General features: G+C 36.8%; 1 protein-coding gene across 7 annotated transcripts in view; it reads right to left on the bottom strand.

Moving 5' to 3' along the window:
• LOC108713007 (cAMP-specific 3',5'-cyclic phosphodiesterase 4D) overlaps positions 1-20,838 on the bottom strand; it is a 279,849-nt gene that overhangs the window by 19,919 nt on the left and 239,092 nt on the right. For all 7 annotated transcript variants that reach the window (XM_018255647.2, XM_018255638.2, XM_041562152.1 and 4 more), the window contains 4 exons: positions 4,027-4,218; positions 3,098-3,134; positions 1,957-2,030; positions 646-695 (listed from right to left, as the gene is read on the bottom strand). In XM_018255647.2, coding sequence (XP_018111136.1) covers positions 646-695; positions 1,957-2,030; positions 3,098-3,134; positions 4,027-4,218 — 353 coding nt within the window. The remainder of the gene's footprint in view (positions 1-645; positions 696-1,956; positions 2,031-3,097; positions 3,135-4,026; positions 4,219-20,838) is intronic.

The raw sequence follows: 20,838 nt of genomic DNA, 5'->3' as shown, positions 1-20,838 counted from the left end.
GACGTCAATAGTTTCCTATCCATTTGTCTGTGTGCAGTGGGGTCATTCTCATCTTTCTAAAGGAAGCAGAGAGCTTTATATACACTAATAACAAAACAAAATCTGTTTTATGAACAGGACTGATTGTTAAATTTAAAGCTAAATGCATAGTTTTCATGCTTTAAACATTTTCTATTTCAAATTAAAATTCTTTAGGATGTTTACAAAAAACAGCTTTGTGGGAGAGTGAAATAGAATATGTATGAGAGACACAGTTTTAAATGTACACAAAGCAAAAGAGACACACAAATGTATGTTTCTCATTTATGACTATATAACTACATGCAGTTAAAATGTATTTGTAAATTAGTCTCAAATATAAGCACTACCAGATTCATTGCCTAGTGGTTGCAAAACTTTAGGGCTGGTCCCATAAAGAGGGCCAAAAGCAAATTACTTGGGACAACCTGTCCATTAGGGTGAAATGTGGTGCTAATTCCCTTGAATATACCAGGAACTATAGCAGGATGACTGCTATAAACAAGTTCTAAGATTTGCAAAATAATGTTTTTTGAAAGTGGGGAAGCAACAATGTGCACAGTCTACATAGCAAAGCATATTATTCTTGGTGACCGATAATGCAAATGTCATTAATTCCATTCTTACCAGACAGGTTTGGTTTACAGGCTGATGGTTGATTGCTGCCAGATGATCTCCTATGTCAGAAAAGAGGGATAGTTTGCATTAATGTTAGTTACCAATTAGAGATGTAGCAAAGCAGCCACAGGCATTGGAGTGGGAGCTCCTCAGACAGGTAAGGGGACAAAATGCAATTCCAGTGTTATTAATTGCAAGGGTCCCTTTTGTTCAAGGGTTTTTATAGGGTAATTTGGGAGAACCACCAGGCCAAGTCCTACTGCCCTTAATTCACAACCTTAAACAGCGCTAACAAAAGTTTAAAAACTGTTTTTCAGTAAAGCCTTGCTCTTTGTGCTCCCACAATAGAACCTTCCTATGAATACAACACTTCCTGCATTGGGCAACAGGTGGGCATCCCATTGGGCACCCCCCTAACTTGTCTGTTATTCAGATGTGAAGCTATAGGGTGTCAGTGTAAGGCGCAGGAGAACCCTGTATGACGTATGGCAGTCAGTAAGTGCAGAGATGCCTTGCACCAGATTTTTAACCTGACACAAGCTGCAAGGCACAGCAAAATCCAATAGGAGCAAGTACTCAATGATTGGGCCCTAAGGGGCACCATTTTGCACTCCTTAGCACTTGTCCTTGTGGAATTTCATGGAACTTCATGAGGATGAACAGAACAGGTCATTAATATAGTGAATAAAGTACCTCCTCTTGTAAAATATAAAGATATTATAAGTTATCGAGGAGTTTCATGAACAAATAAAAACAAGAGGCCGAAGGCCGAGTGTTTTTATAAAGGTCATGGAACTCCGAGGTAACTTCTAATATCCTCATATTTTACAACAGGGGGTACTTAATTTATTATAATACACAAGTTTCAGTGAGTCATGTGACAGAAATGACATCAGAACTCACCGTTTATAACTGATGACATCAGAACTCACCGTTTATAAGGATATAATTTACAAGATATTCATGGCTTTTGTGTATTATAAAGAGATACGTAACAAACATAATAACATCAGTTGCATCAACCTGCTTTATGGATGTCAAAGTTGTCCTCACAGTTGATAGAGTTTCAGTTTCTTTATGTCAATAAAAAAAACAGACAATAAAAAAAACCTGCCACCTAAGACTGATTTCTGTATTTAGCAATTACTTATGTCCCTGTTATTGCAAGTCAAATTATCCAGTCAAGAAGCTCAGCATGACAGGGCCCTATAAAATCACTAACTTTGGCCCAAAGTATTATGACCTATCACTGCATGTCAATATGTAACAGTGCTGATTTTTGTTTTGTTTTTTCGTACAAAACATATCAAGATTACTCACTTGTTGGATACTCGATCCTGTAAGTGGGTAAGTACTGCAAAGTTGCTCCGCACTGTCCTCAGACTTGCCAGAACCTACAGGAGAGAACAAATAAGAGTAATTTATTGCACATTTGTTTATTGTTTCCCAAACGGATTGCATTTTGTGCCTTTTTTATCAGCATTGCTTTATATAATTCTCTGTGATTTCCAAAAGTGAAATAACTAATGACAACCAGCCATTTAACCCAGTTTTGTTTCTAAAGCTGAATTAATATCAATGTCAAATATAGGGTTTCTATCTCTAGCCCTTAAAGTTTTAGGCCTCATGCACATTGCATTTTAACTTAATATTGCAAATCTCTGACTATACATTGAATACAATGTGTATGGTTGCAATGTGACAGTTACACAATCAATAGGATTTGTATTTTTCCATTTAAAATCATATCATCTGGTCATAACCCATATCCTTTACCCGGAGTGGGAAGTGTTTCTATACCCTCTCTCCCCAACTGTACAATACTTCAAAGATACGGATGCAGTATAAAAATTGCAGCTAAATAGTAAACCTAGAAGGAACACTGGCCACAACATGGTAATCTGTTGTACTGTATCTATAGAGCTGTATACTACATCCCTGTACCTTAGCAGACCTGTAATATGGAAGCAAATGTTTCTGAAAACACATAAGTGTAATGGCTGCCATTTAAAGAGCAAACCGATTAAAACTGTATATTGCAGCCAGTTGCCATAAAGTAGTAGGCTAACTTCTACTCAGTGTATTGGGTTGCATGTTGTTCCTCCATAATGGAAGCAAACACTTAAAATAGAACTAAATGTGTCTAAAGACTTTTCTATTATTGTAATATAAGACAATATAAATCCATTGCATAAAACAGCTCATATGTAAACCCTGCTTCATGTAAATAAACCATTTTGATTATAATATACGTTTTTAGTAGTATGTGTCATTGGGTAATCCTAAATAGAAAATTGTCATCTGTTGCTTAAGTATTCATTTTGGAGGTAATGATTTCCTTTAATTTGATGAAGAATTTACTATCTGCTTAATGTAATAATTGCAGTACAGTACAGAACAAATAACATAATAAGATCTGGCTATGCCCATTCTGTAGTAAAACTCTATCATTATTACATACCTGTGCAAAAGGAGTTACAATCATGTCTTCTCCATGTCTAAAAGATAATGCAGAGAAACATTTTTTACAGAACATTCTTGTGTTTAGTACAGTAACATGAAATAGGTTTTGTCACCTCCTATACTATTCATAACAGTCTTTGATTTGCAGGCCTGAACTGCTGCACATAATTAATTGCAGAATAAAACTAAATGTAACAAAACACTCTCTATGAAGAACATCATGTACAATTCCACCTAACTGTCAAGCAAGAGCAGCTACATCAGGAACAATACTGTCACACAGGTATTTTGGGCATAAAAAATTATAGGCAATGCTAATTAGATTCCAATTACAAACTCTGTTAACCTGTGGTTAATTTTTATGACATTAGCTTTGTAGGGATGCACCGAATCCACTATTTTGGATTCGGCCGAACCCCCGAATCCTTCATGAAAGATTTGGCCGAATACCGAACCGAATCCGAATACTAATTTGCATATGTAAATTAGGGGTGGGAAGGGGAAAACATTTTTTACTTCCTTATTTGTAAAGAAGAAAAAGATAGTAAAATCCCCCACACTCTCAATTAGATTAAATTAATTTTCCAAATTTTATTGTGAACCAATCAATTGATAAATATAAAGTGCTTGTGCTGATAGCAGAAACTTGCTTGGTTAACAAACCTTTTAATGAGTTCAAATGAATATTCAGCAATTAACAAACAACACGTTCAGAAAAGCATGGAGTTGCTGTTTCTGTGTAAAAAAATATAGCTAGTGCCAACTTGTTAGTTTGTATATTGAGTCTATAGACAATAAGTTCAAAATTCCAATAAGTTATAAAGTGCACTTGTCTTTCTATTCAGGCTCTCTCCTATTCATATTCCATGCTATCCTTTACAGCAAAGAGGGCACATTTTTGCTATTAACATCAATTTATTTACTTACAGATCGCTGGCAATAGATGAGTTCCTAGACATAGCTTTGGGTGACATGTCATAGTCACTGTCTGAGCGGTACAGGAAGGATTCCCGTCTCTGGCTGTGTGGAAAGTTTCCCTGCAGTACCAGTCCTGACCCGGGGCTAGCCTGGGAATCAAGAGGGCTTCTGCCTGAGGAAAGGCCATTCTCCACATCAAAGCTACAAAGGAAAAACAAATAGTTGTTAGTAATGAAACAGATGCCTCTTAAAAAATACAAGACCTGAAATGGCAATGTATATACTTCCTCTGAAAACAAATACCTGGCCTTCCCCTATTCATTTTATTACAATGCACATGGATTTGTAGGGAGCAGGGAAGACTTCCAACACTTAAAATAAACTACCGGTATGCCAGTCAGTTGTTTGGTGGCCAAAGCCTTCTATTGAACAATTTTACATTTATGTCATTTATTTGAGTACAGTTCCCACAGAGTGGAAAATGTAAGAAGAATGATTTGTCTCAGACCAAAACACATACATTTTTTCATACAGTACGTGCCAATGTTCCAGACTGAGAATGTGAAACAAGTTTGTCATACCTTTATCTGTCCCAACCCCATCCAATAAACTCTGCCCCTTTTAAGTACAAATTCCAGAAGCATTCTGGGGAAATGGAAAATTTGGGAGGCACAATGATTGCTTAATTTATTATAAATTGTTGGTTGTTCCTTCAGCTGAAATTAAATTCGGAATACCTGCCTTTAAACTGCTTAGAGCAACTCACACAGCATCTTATTTGTTCCAACAAAAATTGTAAACAAAAAAGCAATCAGAATTGTTACTGATTTAACATGACATTTGTCTGCATATGGCCTAATGTGAAAAATAGATATATATGCAAGTCAGGAAACTATTTATATCTGGCAGAATAAAAATAGTCAAAGACGATGGCTTGTCATACAGCAGAGTCTCCAAAGGCATTGAAAAAAAACTACAGTGCATGTGACTACAAGTATGTGCCTTACGAGACCCCACGGAGATGATTGGGGTGGTGACTGTTAGTCCAAATGCTTGGATGAGTAGTAGCAGAGTTTTGAACCATGGTTAAACTAAAATATAGAGCAAGTGATACCTTTAATTGTCTGCCTTTGTAGGTTATAGGATGCAAGCTTTCAGGACTACTTAGTTCCCTGCTTGAGTCGAGGCATGGATGCAATTCTTTTGGAAAAGCTGCATCTTTGGATAACTCAGTATGCATGCACATCAGTAGCCATTAAAACCTTTGCTGCTGTACTAAATATGAAGAATTAAGTAATAAAGGAAACTAATTAATAAGTAATAAGAAAGAATGTTGTTAGCGTTATCCTGCTTATTGCATGCAACTTTGTTATATACCAGTATACCTGAATTCTGAATTAAACATGTATTACGGAAATGTAAATCAGCCCGGAAAACATTTTCCATTTAGCTGGCCTTGTGACATGCTGTTCTCCAAAATATTTCGCACAAGTTGTCAAAACAAAATTCAGTCTGCTTCAAAACTATGCCAATGTGCAGAGTAATGCTGCAATATAATCAGCAGAGGGCGACAACATTGCATCAAATCTGTCTAAGGAAAGAATCCGAAAAAGCTGCCCATTCCAAACGTAATGTATTACTTAGTATTGAAATTTATCTCTAATGTCTCATTTTGAGTGAAGGGGGGAAAACTTTCATCCCGAAGCAAAGTCTGTTCCAATAAAGAATGAACTTGATTTTATCACATGGGGCAAATCTCTGAAACCTTCAGTGCAGCTTTTGGGGGTCAGAAAACTGACCCAAAAAAAGTTTTCCTTGCAGCTGAACATTCACTATCCCTGGAGGACACATTATATAGAGATCACTGTGGTGTTCAGAACAGCTGTCTGCAAGTACTGGGAAAACTAGCTTTATGTTTTGACCCCCTTTAAACAATAGCTAAGAATTAAGAGACCAGCAATAAGCACGGTTGGAAATCCTCATTAAAATCTGAACTTTACCATTGTCATTAGTTTTGCATTCTCTTTATTACCGGATTGCCTATTTAACTTAAATATTTAAAAAGCCATTGTGCCTTTATAAAACATTTAGAAACCACAGAGATTATATACAAATGTAAATATAGATGTAGACCTGCTTAAACTGCTTTTATAGATCCCTACTGTCTCTACTAGTGTTCAATGAAATTAAAAAATATGAACCTGCTCTTAAAAATTAGATGCTGCTATGAGCCACTAAAAACAGTAAGGCAAATTCTTACTAATGAAATACTCTTTTCCATCACATTACTGTACTACTTTTCACAGTACATGATATCTGAATATTTACTGTACTGACATTTATGATCCTATTTATTATCGGCAATAGCTTGCTATCCCTACTCAGTGACCAGTTAGATGCACCATGAGAGAACTTGGACTGATTAATGCAGGATTTTATCTGTGAGACACATTCAAATGTAAAAACAGTTGGGGAGCAACACAAGCATGAAAAAAAGTCTCTGGGGTGCTGAATAAGGGCTGCTATTGGCTATTTGGTAGCCCCATGTGTGGACTGGCAGCCTCCAGGAGGTTCTGTTTGGCAGTACACCTGGTTTTTATGCAACCAAAACTTGCCACCAAGCCTGGAATTCAAAAATAAGCACCTGCTTGGAGGCCACTGGGGGCAACATCCAAGAGGTTGATGAGCAACATGTTGCTCATGAGCCACTGGTTGGGGATCACTGGATTAATGGATAAACATCTAGTAAAAGTGTAGCTGGCTCTGTTACAAAATGTGGTTTCATAGATTTAAGTATGTACCATCTACCTTGCAATTATCGAGCGCTGATCTAAGAGGGGAATATATAATATCAATACGGCTTTTATTAAAGTAGTTTTCCAACAGCAGACATAATTTGCGGTGTTTGTGCAAATTTATTTGAATCCTTGTTATTCGGCCAATAAAATGTTGGTTAAACATTTACATGAAAATTGAAACAGAAAAGAAAATTGAACACCATTTGGTGTAAAAGGGTGATTTAGAAATAGTCGATTTCCGAAAATGGTTATTTAAATGTGATCGGTCACTTTTCCCTTCTGCCTAGCTTCAATGTAGAATATAGATCTGGTTGCTACGGACATATATAGTAGAATTTAAAGGCAGATTATTATATAATATTATTATGGTTACTTTGATTTCAAGCCTTTTCTTTCATATATTCTAGTCTGGAAAGCTGCGAATAAGTGTCTTAAATAAATAATTTTAATAACTCAAAATCTACAAATAAAAAAAAAATGAAAACCAATTGCAAATTGTCACAGAATATCACTCTCTACATTAGACTAAAAGTTAATTTAAAGGTGAACAACCCCTTTAAAATACCAATATCTGCATGGTACTAAAAAGGGCAGATTTAATAACATAGGTACAAAAATTGCACAATTGCAGTTGACAATAGCGAACAATCTGTAATTACCTTTAATTACCTGCAATTCCCTTTAATAGGTCTGCCATGAGTTAAGTTAATTGTTGATCCTCAGTGATAAATACTACTAAGCCTGAAGGGTTAAGAAAAGCACACAAGAATGAAACCTATATTTGCAGTATGTGAAGTGATAGTGTGAATTGGCTGCACGGTTTACTAGAATTGTCTCCGGGGCTTATTCAGCGTTTCAGCTGTCACAAGTCAGTAAGTTGCTAAAAAGGGGCATATACAATAGCCGGCAAATTATATCATTGTCATCGTACTCTGGGTTCCTGCCAAGCTGCACTGGACCTATAGAGAACTCAACTGTAGATCTGGATTAGCCATTTCTGTTGCAGGGAATGCCAACAATGCAAAGACTGTTAATAGTGCACTTTGTTTGTAATCATATGTTCTGCCCCTGTCATTATACATATTTTTTTATTCTAAAACAGTGACAGAAATTGCAGCAGTGTTAAAACAATGTTGAAAGGAAACTGGAAAATGACTAGATAGCCATGATAGATGAAAATGATAAGAGTGTAAACTACATAAATCAAATGAGTCACAGTTGACTTTAGGATTCCTGGGAAGCCAGCATGGCTTTAATTATAGAATTAAGAAGTGCTTGCTTTAACATGACAATGGCGAGACTGTATTCATTATTGGAAAAGAAAAGATTTTCACTGGCACACAGGATTTTTAGCTGCAGGGCAAGCTAAAAATCCTGTGTGCCAGTGAAAATCTTTTCTATGGAATTTTGAGGTGGCCGAAGCCTCTATCGTTGTGCACCAGGTGACAAGTACAGGAAGGGTGGTGTTGGTGTGCGGTTAACCAAAATTTCTTGGCTACAGCTAATTATTGGAATATCACTTGTTTTCTATCTATTGTGGTTGCCAATATGGTTGATCAAAATGTATTCCTGAAAGGCCTGACATTATAGGACGTTCTAGGAAATCAAGGTGAATACAATTAAGGAAGTGTAACTGCCAAGCAATTAAAATCAGCAGCTATAGAAGGTGTACACAGTGGAAGCAATTAAGCTTTTATGGAGCATGAGAGAAGAAATATATACACACACGTACATCTGGGAACTATTCTTGCTTAACCCTAAACCTAGGCTTTAGGTATGTGGTCAAGTTCTCCAAAGGAGTTTGAAACTTTTAAATGGTCAAGTTCCTTCAGCAGAGGAGCAATATATGAACAGAATTAAGGATATGCTGATCCAAACAAAATATATGGTGTCACATACTGGGTCAATGATGCAAACATGTGCAAAAAAAGTGCTTTCGAGAAAGATTGCATAATAGGGTAGGACTCCAGAGGCGATTTCCGCACGATCCGACAAGCTGCGCAAAAACACAGGCGTCACGTTGGACAGACAGAAATAAGGTATGTAATAGCATTGTCGGATGGTGTTGCAGCGTTGATCCGACGCAACACGACTGTCGGATGCAGACGCATTCTACAAAGGCTATTCATCATTTACATCAGTTTCTAAGCACAAAAAGGCAGTGCAAAGTCCCTACCATATGCACTATGCATATGTATGATTGTCAGTTTCTTAACAAGGAGCCAATTATATTTCTATGCTTTTTAAATTGTTGAAGGATTTCAGAGAGAACATACAGATTCCAAATAATAGTGCCATGGCTAGAATATGAACCCATACCTCCAGTAGTGATGCCATTCACTGCGCTACCATGCAGGCTTGCAAGTAAATGACAAGATTATTTACATATAAAGTTAACAAAAATATCGGATTAGTTATTAACCTTGTTAACCTCAGCGTTCCAGACCAATGATGTGTGCATATTCACTCCAGAGGGTTTCTACATTGAGCACTGCTTCCGATAAGATTTGTTAAGATTTGTGAAGCAGCACTGGAGCCCAGTGCAATAATTGTATTGAAATAAGGTATTTTCAAATGAGTGTGTGCCCATAAACTATACCAGAGATTATATTACATTAATGATTAATAACATTAATGGCATTGCTTCCAATAATATACCCAATAAAGTCTGGCCAGGTTTTGGGTAGGCCAAAAAGACCATTTGCCTTGGACCCTTACATCTGAAAGGTCTGTTTTGAGGAAAAATATAGAGAAGACATTTTATACTGCATAACAATTAAGATATTTTTTCGTTTGTTCATTAGGGATGCTATCCTGCTGTCTCCAAGCTCTTGCTGAACCACATCTTCCAAAATTCACTGACCTGCCCCCAATACATATCCATACAATAATCTGACTGACGCTGAAATTGCTTAGCAAACTAGATAGAATGCACATGGCAGTTGAATGGTTAAAATGTGTATCCCCTTAAAAGAGTTGCCTGTACATCTCTCCCTGGAGACTGTCTGTGCAGCTATCTTTATTCTGCGTGGGAAGGATAGCAGGTGCAGGAGGAATCTGCAAATCAGTTCGGCATGAGGGGAACCAGATTTAACTGTCATTCTGTATATCATACACATGTATTGCTTTTCCTTCGGAAGCATTGGTTATACAATTTATATGGAAGCCATCACATCCTTTGGGGAAAAATACGCCCCTCCAGTCATAAAGGCAAGGAGACAAATGGGTACATGCAAGGGTCTAGGCAGACTTATGGCGTCAAGCCCTCTGTATTCCATTCCCTTTTCTTTAACATTATATTTACATTTCATGAGAATAAACAGGATTCATCAGCCATAAAACAGCGTCAGAAGGCAATCCAGGATGGAGCTGGAGAGGACGAGCAAGTAGGAGTTTCCTGTTCTGATGATATTTTTACCTACAGCTCCAGTTCCACAATCTGACATCCTGTCACTAAATCAATGTTTCTTTGGATTTTTTCATGCTTTCTAAACTGGCAGCACATTAAGGAAAGTTTTGGGTATCCTGTTACCTGCCTAATTGCCAATCAGTACTACTATAATTACAGGTATGGGATCCGTTATCTGGAAACCCCTTATCCAGAAAGCTCAGAATTACAGAAAGGCCATCTCCCATAGACACCAATTTATCCAATGAATCCACATTTTTAAAAATTCTTTCCTTTTATCTGTTATAATAAAACAGTACCTTGTTCTTGAGCCAAACTAAGATATAATCAATCCTTATTGGAAGCAAAAACAGCCTGTGATTGAGAATTAATTAGTGTGTAATTATTACATAGGGGGCCTGGGGAACAGGGGGCCCGGACTGCCGGGTCTGCTTCCTCTATAGCCAACAAGAGAACCCCCCTCCCCAGCCACTTGCCTGCAGTGGGGAAGGGGGTGCGCAAGACTCCATTATAATCAAATAATTTAGATTTTTAAAAATGATTTCCTTTTTCTCAGCAATAATAAAACAGTAGTTTGTACTTGATCCAAACTACGATATAATTAATCCTTACTAGAGGCGAAACCAGCCTATTGGGTTTATTTAATGTTTACATGATTTTCTAGTAGACTTAAGGTATGATGATACAAATTACAGAAAGATCCCTTATCCAGAAAACCCCAGGTCCCGAGCATTCTGGATAACAGGTTCCATACCTGTACTAGGTTTTTGCACCTCTTTGTCCTGGGACATTGGGACATAAGGAGAAACAGATTACCTCTGTACTTGGGCCTCAATAACACTGCCTAATAGGAATGCCCTCCATATTTTCAGCATTGCCTTTCCAAATCAAAAATTCTACACATATAGCAGCACATCTAGGTTCTTTGTCAATGACAAAATCAAATCAACACAATTAAAAAAAAAGAATGAAAAACTGGCCAAATCGCTCATTAGAGTTTTGGCTGTGATTACTTTGTCAGAGCAATCAAGGCTGCCTCATGTTATTAGATAAAAGTATTTGGTTAAAAGGCTCTTTGTACAAAATAACCAATGCAACCATGTTTTTACCACAGCAAATATAAAGCCTACATATAAATACATATGTACAAAGAGAAATAAGAAGGCTTAGAGGATAACCAAACAAAACCATGGCCATTTTAAAATAGACAAATAAGACATAATCATTTAAAAGAAAATCAGTTACTGTAAATAGGATTTTATAAATGAACATCATTATAGGATGACAATATCCAGAAGCTCAGCACGTTGTAAGATTGACAGCTTCCAAAAATAACTACCTTATGCCATACTATAAACAGAGATTATTTACAGAAAATGGTAAATTCTAAAACCAAAGAAGTCCTGCGTGTTAGCACTTAAAGGAATAGTTCAGTGTGAAAATAAAAACTGGGTAAATAGATAGGCTGTGCAAAATAAAAAATGTTTCTAATATAGTTAGTTAGCTAAAAATGTAATATATAAAGGCTGGAGTGAACAGATGTCTAATAAAACAGCCAGAATCCAACTTCCTGCTTTTCAGCTCTATAACTCTGAGTTAGTCAGCGACTTGAAGGGGGGCCACATGGTACATTTCTGTGCAGTGAGTTTGTAAATGATCCTCAGCATTCAGCTCAGATTCAAAAGCAACAGATATGACCCATGTGGCCCCCCCTCAAGTCTCTGATTGGTTACTGCCTGGTAACCAGGGTAACCAGTCTGTGTAAACCAAGAGAGCTGAAAAGCAGGTTCTGACTGACTTGTTATACAACAAATCACTCCAGCCTTTATACATTGCATTTTTGGCTAACTAACTATATTAGAAACATTTTTTATTTTGCACAGGCTATCTATTAAGCCAGTTTTTATTTTTACACTGAACAATTCCTTTAAGTCTTAAAGATTGCAGTTCAATCCCCACTATTAAATTAGGCCCTTGTGTGTGATAAAGCGACTGCTGATTAATTACAAGATTGATCTTAAATATGTTACTGACAATATTGCATTCTGTCCTTGGGGAAAGATATCCCTTTAACGTGTCAGTGCCATTAATACCCTGCACCTAAGAAAGATTAATCCTCATTAGTACCATTTCCTTCCAGCAGAATTTTCTGTGACTACTGATTGTTCCCTAAATAAATACAAGCCTAACAAATGTTTTATTAGCACTTCAGGGGGGCTTGGAATAATTTTAACTGATTTTAAATGACCACGGAGAAAGCATTAATTAAGTAATTTTCCCTACTACCAGCCATCTGCTCAACTTCCAACAGAATACATCATTGTGGGTACCAATTTAACCCTGTGGTAGCAGGATGGCTTAAAGTTAAGTCTAAAACCTGTGTAATTCACAAAAAAATTGTCAGTACAATACTAACATGAATAAATAGTTCTTCTATGTTGTGGCTCAGTAATGGCTCAGCTTGTGGCCTCTCTGTGTCATGCAATAATTTGTATGTAAGCCAAGGGAACTTGAAGCTGGGGACATGGGCGGTGAAGATGTAATGATGCCTGGTTTCTACCCTTATGCATCTAAGACACTGCAAAATGGGAGAAATCTATCGGAAAATGGGCAGGGTCAACAGAGCACCGATATTTGTATGACACTTGCTTTTAGCTTCAAAACATGCATAGTTTTCTGGCAGTGGCAGCTGAACTTAACATTAATAACATTATTTGAATTTCTAGGGAACCATAGCAAAAATGATCTTATGGCTTCCCAAAACCTTTGCTCACTTGTTATGGGTCCAAAAAAAATAAAAAATAAAAAAAATGTCTACAAATTTCTTAGGATATGTTTTTTTGCACTTCAAAAGGGATTTGATAGGTATGATAGTTTTTCTCTAATATGATTGCTGTGCTGTTCTTTCTTTTGATCTTTTTTAATCAGGTTTGCTCACTTAGTTGAAATTATTTACTGTTCCATATCATTTGTCTATTTAATGTGCTTATATTTCTTTGGCTGAATTTGCCATCTGCATACATCAACCCTGCATGTTCTTAGATGCTTGGTGCGGTTTCCTAGAACTAGCCACATTCCTGCCAATAATATTGCAAAAGAAGTCAATGAAAACACAAACTTAGGCTACTGAGAGGGCAAGTGCACAGAAAGAGAGTGAATAACAGTGTAAAATAGTCAAGCGCTTAAACATATTGTTTACAATAGATGGGAAGTGACAATTATATTGAAAGGAGAGGGAAGAGTTTGGACCCAGCACACAGTATGACAATGTACTGGTATGAGATCCATTATCCGGAAAAACATTATCCAGAAAGCGCTGAATTATGGAAAGGCCGTCTCTCATGGACTCCATTTTATTCAAATAATCCACATTTTTAGAAATGATTTCCTTTTTCTCTGTAATAATAATAAAACAGTACCTTGTCCTAGATCCAAACTAAGATATAATAACACTTAATGAAGGCAAAACAATCCTAGTGTTTAAATATTATTTTAGTAGACTTAAGGTATGAAGATCCAAATTACAGAAAGATCCTTTATCCAGAAATCCCCAGGTCCTGAGCATTCTGGATAACAGGGCCCATACCTGTAGAGCAACAGAAATGATGCTGTTACCAGCAAGAACACTTAACTGCAAGTAACCAGTGCAGGGTTGAGATGCAGGAGCAGATTAGTTTGAGTGAGAGACTTTAAGGTAATATATCATAGGCAGAATGGAACATTATTGAGAGACATCATCAAAACCGTCTTTCCTACCTACCTACCTACCCATGCCAGTTACTGAAGCCTATGACTTAGTGTCCCAGTGACACAAAACGAGTTAGGCGAGAGATGTTTATATAAAAAAAGTGTTCAATTTTTATCTAACTACTATCAGTCTGATCTATGCTTGACCCACCAGAGTGCCTTGCACCAACATTTGTTTGTTTACATACGGATTGTCCACTCCCTTGAGCTGAGGGCCTGGGGCAGGAGCACCTGGGCCAGTGATCTACTTTGGTGAGGTATTCCATTGGTGAAGTTTTGAGCTTAAATATTTCTGGTTTGCAGCATGCCAGTTACTGAAACACCCTTATGGCTCTACAGTTTGTTTGACCTTGGTGTAGGTGTAACGGTTCGGTTGGTGGGGCAAGGGGACTGTTCATATAAATATTGTGGATTATCAATTATGTTTGGCATGGAAATATATAAAGACTTGCAGATATGAATGAACAGAAATTCTTCTGTACTTCTGATCTGCTACATAAAAACATTTTAGGAGGAACTGCAGCACCATCTGTTTTCTTAGCAAACTTTGTGTTGTCTTTCTGTGCATTTCCAGTAAATTTGCTCTTTTCCCTGGTAGGGAGGTGATTTGCGGTGAGCTACAAATTTTCTTTAGAAATTGAGATCAGCACCCCCCCCAGCAAAAAGATTGTGTCTCTGGGAGGACGCTGCATACACCATTCACTAGTGGGGCTGTCTGCTGACACTCAGTTATTATATAAGTGCTGGCTGGAGACAGTCTGACCGACTTCCTAAGCTTTTTTGGGCACTTTTTTGCAGGATTTCAGAGTAAATTTATTTAACAATAACAAATTTTACACTAAATATGCCTGTATCCCTGAAATAATTTTGCAGCCTGTGTGTTTAAACTTTAATATGTATTATTCATTATCAGGGCATCCAGATCCCTAATTATTCTGTCACTACATTCCATGTTAACGTTCAGAAAACATTCTGCATTTGGCAAACACTGACAGAGAGAGGCGGGCACCACTCAGGTATGAAAAACCAAAGCTAGACATAACATGTCCAACTTATAATTAGCATCAAGGAAGTATAAGACCCCTAAAACTGTTATGGGGTGCCATGCTATAATTTTGTACAATAATTTCTAATTACCATTACTCAAAAAAGCACCAGAAAAAGTGATATATTAGCTCAATAATGTACTGCATATTCCGTGTTTTAATTCCATTAAAGAACATACTCTGTTGTTGGGTAAATTTTTCTGCAGCTGATCTCCCCCCCCATGCATGATGCAGTGAGCTTTGTGGTGAGTGACGTCAGTGAGAGCCTGTGGCTGGGAGATAAGCCTCTAAATGAAAGATCTAATAGGCCAGTCTAACACCACAGGAATGCTGAGTTAAGGCATGACCAAGGGCCACACATAACCAAAATGTCTCAGGCTCGCATTAGTATCCCCAAGCAACATTTAGCATGGAAACAGAAACTAAAAATTATGATTATAGAAAATAAAATTTACAAGAGTTACAGTGCAGCTTTTGAGTAATACAATTGGCTATTTATTACCCAGAGAAATGTGTTTATTATAACCTTTGACTTTGTGAATGAGGTTATGAATGATTGAAAATTCATAAAGGTGAACATTATTTTGCCAGGCGATATGCAGTTCACATGGTAACAACTGTAAATAACATTTCCTCTTGGAATGTTTTAGTCATTATTTAACCTGCACAGCAGCTGATCATTGCCTTTACTAAGCCTTTTATTACATACACAGGAGCTCCTATCATAGTAGATATACCTCCCAATATGTTGGAAATAGAAAGAGGGACAAAAAGATTTGCCGGGCGTAGCGTGAGAAAACTTTTTTTGACTACTCCCATTTTTGTGAGCACACCCCCTAATTACCATGTCTATTTTACAAAATTTGGCAGGTTATGAAAGTTTGAACACATTTCTGTGGTTTCTATGTGTTATTACAGTTTTGTTAATGAAGGTGAATTGTTCTTATCTTATCTAAAACCGTTACAAAAGTATGTTAAGTATATATCATGGGCTCTCTGCCAGGAGCCAATTAAGTTAGAAGCTTTGTATCTTTTTCTGGCAGTTCAGTGCAGCAGATCAAAAAGAAACTCGGGACCTATCAGTACATATCCGGGACTGCGGGTTGAGCTGTCAAAAGCTGGGCTGTCCCGCTCAAAATGGGACGGTTGGTATGATATTACCAATGACCAATGACCATCTTTTTAATGGCACTGGTACATGTAGCGTTTAGCTCTCAGAGGGTTACGTAATAAAACATTTTAACACGTATAGCAACCAATCCACAGATAATAGATGATAAATTTTCTGGCGCCAGAGCCCGAAACGCGTTTGATTTTTGATCCTCTTGCCTACTTTTAAGAAGACCAATAAAGACTATTATTTTAAATTAAGAGTGCGGCTGCTTTCCATATTTTTGGGTAAACTTACTTGCCACCTGTTTTAAAGCAAATAAGTTATTCGCTGCTAGGGCAGTGCCAGCTATTAATACAACCCTGGGGCAGCTCAAAACTATACACCTCTGGGGGATTAACATTGTAGAGTCATATTGCATATTCTCCTTCGGTTTACTAGGCCTGTTGTAGTATTTATTCCTGTTATTACTGTACTATAGACCTTACAGAAATAAAACATAGCATAGCAGGGTTACAATACAATGGCAAATTGGAGAGGAAGCAATAATAGTTTCTTTTAGCAGATGGAGTTGAAGTTTTCTTTATCTGCCTTAAACTACCTTCAGATGCCATTAACGTTTGGCCTGTAAATTTTAGATATATTATATGTTTGATCCTGTGTCAATTCTTCTGGCTGACAGAAAAATAATCTCCTAGCTGGTCTACTTGGAATGACATTTTTTCTGAGGGTGTCTGCTGACAGATTCTAAAAAAAGAATGATTGCAATGCAATAGTTGGAGCAATGGTATATGAAGTACTCTTACTCTGTCACGACTTTTATTATATATTCTGTAGTTTTCTCCAGAACACACTCCAACTTTTACCTTTCAACTACCATGCATATAGAAGCATCAGGAAATCCAATAGAATTGTACCATTCACAAAAGGTGGCCTAGGTGACTAATCTAAAGTAGCTTTTACTGGAGATGATATTGTTACACCAACCAAATGGAATCCTGGAGGAAAGTCACGGAGGATAATGTCACTAGGTGACTGGCATTTTTTCCACTGAAAATGTATTGACATTAAAAAACTTGGAAGAGATCTCTTCCCACGGTAGCTCGCAGTACTGTGCATTGTGTATAATATATGTTTCAGACCTGTAATTCAGTCTGGTGCTGCCCTAGACATTTCTTTCTTAAGGCTCAACAAAGAATTTGTCTAGACATGTTACACCATATGTAAAGCTGTAAAAAACTGTGCCTGCAAAAATGGCCACAGTAGCTGCCCATCTTCTTTTCTGCTGATTCACAGCAGATGTTCTGTGCTGCTGCTAAGTTACCTGAGCTTAGGGACCGACTCACAATTTACACTAAAAATACTATACAACATTCATGTTAAATTCCGATAAAATTTTACATTATATGGCAGCACAAAATTAGAGCACTTTGCATAAGAATGGATTAATCAACATCGTAGCCTCAGCTTCTATGAGAAATGTGATTTCACTTTCTGCTAATGTTTTGATAATTTATTTTAAAACCATTTAAAGGGGAACTCTGGCTTCAAAACTAAAATTTGATAACGAGGCCCAAATAACACAGAAACTCACAGTATACCCATCACAGTTACCTGTTTCATCAAAAAGTATGAATAAATCCCATTTTCTATGCTGAAATCCAGCTGTTTAACATTTCTTCTCTTTCTGCATTATGTGAAATCCTGGAAGGGAAGGAGGGACTAAAACACTGATATTACAAATTGTAACAAAGTCCATCAAGTTCAACCCCTCAAAACGAAAACCCAGCATCCATACACACCCCTCCATACTTTGACAGGTCCACGTTAAACCTCAACTTTTTCTGGTCCGGCTTTTAGGGGCAAAAAAAAAATTTTTTCCGAGATTTATTATAGCCCAATACTGCAAAAAGTCCAAATCAGAATTTTTTTAAAAAAAATTAGATCGTCGCCCTGTCGCCTTTTCTGAAGAGGAGCACAAGTGGAGTTTGGGTAAGTTATTTTTTTAATAGAGTTTGCAATTTTAAAGTTTAATATGTCTTGGTTTTTTTTTCATTAAATACAAACACATTTTTAAAAATTGTTTTTGATGTTACTGGTCCTTTAAGTCTAGCCATTCTATTCTTAACCAGTAGGCTGGTTTTGCTTCCAATAAGGATTAATTATATCTTAGCTTGTATCAATATAAATTACTATTTTATTATTACAGAGAAAAAGGAAATCATTTTTAAAAATTTGGATTATGTGGATAAAATGGAGTCTGTTAGAGATGGCCTTTCTGTAATTCGGAGAGTACTTGATAACGAGTCCCATACCTGTATATAAAATACAGAATTTCTAGTCATACATTTTTTAGGCTTTATGTCTCTTTTAAGGGGAAGTCTGATTTGAAAAAAAAACAAACCTCATCCATAATGGCTTATATCAGTTGCATTTGGTTCAGCTAAAATTCTGAATACTGTACATATACCTGTAAATGTTTTTGGTGAGTTCATGATTTTAAAAAAACAGACATTTTAGGTATAGATTCGCTTAGACACATGCGAGTTGCATTATAGGGAGTAGACGTCACTAGATTATGAAAGGACATCCAGAAGCCAAACTTATATAATTAGCCCAGAAGTCCCAGAGGAAGTTAACTCAGCCAAGCCGTCAACAGGTACTAATATAAAGCAATGGAAGCACCAATTGGCACCCAGCATACACTGGCACACTGCCCATACAATCTGTTTGTCTATACGTATTGCTACAGGACCAAAACACATTGAATGAGAATGAAGAAATATTATAAGTTGTGACTCCATTGAAAACAAATGAGTTAAAACATTGCCTCTGAGTGGTCATGTATAGTACAGATCTTATCTGTCACCCTGTCCAGTCTCACACTCCCCAGGAGCAGCCATATCCTTCCTGGCTCCTGTGCAGAACTCTGCAGACAAAGGATGAACCATGTTTTATATTCATAACGACGCAATTCCGCCACATTATACTAATGTCTGTCATAAATATGAAACTTGAAAATTGCTTTAACAGAATTCACGTCTAGAGACAAAAGAATTTGGCTGTGGACACTGTTGGCAGTGTTTCTTTCTTGGCAAAACCAACAAGGTAACACCATGGTTCCTATAAGTCACCTATCTTACTAGTGCTATGACTTTCTGGCTTCCTATTGGACATTCCCCCCATCCCTTTACATTGTTGACAGCAAGTAAAGCAAATAATTACCGATCACAAAGAACAAACAGTGCACGCGGGCAATATAATATGTTAATGTTTGCAGTTCTATACGTGAATAATCTCCCAGTGGACATGAAATGTTCTTACCATGAGAAATGCAAAGGAAAATACATTATAAGAATTAAAATATGCTAGAGATACGCAGAGAACTAAGCATTCTGAATATAAGTCAAGATTTCAAATAGAACAAGGACAGAGATATTGTGGCGAAAAAAAGAGAAGAATATTAAAATTGATGTTCCTCAGCAAATTAGAGATGTAGTCTGATTAATCAGTAATTTCATTATAAGGTCTGGAAATGGACATATCGTGACTGAAGGCTTAGCTTACACGTTGTACTGCTGAACAAAGGAAATCATTTTAGAACACAAACTGCTGTTTTCATGTTCTTACATGATGTTCCATTCAAAAATGCTAGGGAACTCCTTCCAGGGACGGCAGAAAATATGTTTTTAAAGGGATGGTTCACCTTAAAGTTAACTTTTATGGGGTTATTGATTAAAGGGGACCTGTCACCCAAAAAAATTATTCGAAATCCTATTTTGTCATGTTAGTCAAGCAAAATTAACTTTAATTCTTGTTTCCATCAGTCTGGGAACTCATTATTATAGCAAGCAGGCAGGAGCCATTTTGTGGACACTGTTATTAAGGCAGGCCTTGTTTCATCTCAGAATCTTGTTTGTGCACCAGAATGGGGGACCCGATGTCCATCTCCATGCCCTGGTTACACAATTAAATGGTTAAGAGAACTGGGGGAATGTGTGGAGAGCAGTGACATCTAGGAAGTGCTGAATGGAAAGTGAAAGTAATTGATTGCTCCACCTCTATGCCTAAGGCATAGAGGAGGGGCAGACAATATTTGATTGACAGCTCAGATTTTTAAATGAGTTTACAACTGCTTTGAACACTTTAACAAAAAAAATAATTTGGATAATTTGAAAAGGACTTTTATTATACAGCTTTTTATGTCTGGATGACAGGTCCACTTTAAACCTCAACTTTTTCTGGTCCGGCTTTTTGGGGGCAAAAAAACCTTTTTTTCAAGATTTATTATAGCCCAATGCTGCAAAAAGTCCAACTCGGAAAATCTGCCATCTCAGACATGTTGAGTTCTTGTATAAGTCAAAAGGAGAGCCTATCCCAATTTAAAGTTATTGTGGTCTGCGCTGGGTTTGGCCTGAAAATCCGACCTTTCCTGGGTTAAGAATTTGAGAAAAAAGCCCAAAAATTTGTATGATTTGGGTTTTTGCTCAATTTTATTGAGATTTTTCACGATCCAAATAAATCTAGTTTTTTTATTAATAAATAAGCTAAAATCGGCATGAAAGTTTGGCCGAGATTTTTTATAAATATTATGATTTTATTTGGATTTTAGTAAATAACCCCCTTAGTATGTTACAGAATGGCTAAATCTAAGCAACATTTTAATTTTCCTTATTTTTTTTTCTTTTTTATAGTTTTTAAATTATTTGT

Source organism: Xenopus laevis, chromosome 1L (assembly GCF_017654675.1).
Source record: "Xenopus laevis strain J_2021 chromosome 1L, Xenopus_laevis_v10.1, whole genome shotgun sequence".
NCBI lineage: Eukaryota > Metazoa > Chordata > Amphibia > Anura > Pipidae > Xenopus > Xenopus laevis.
This window is presented reverse-complemented; position numbering and strand designations above follow the sequence as displayed.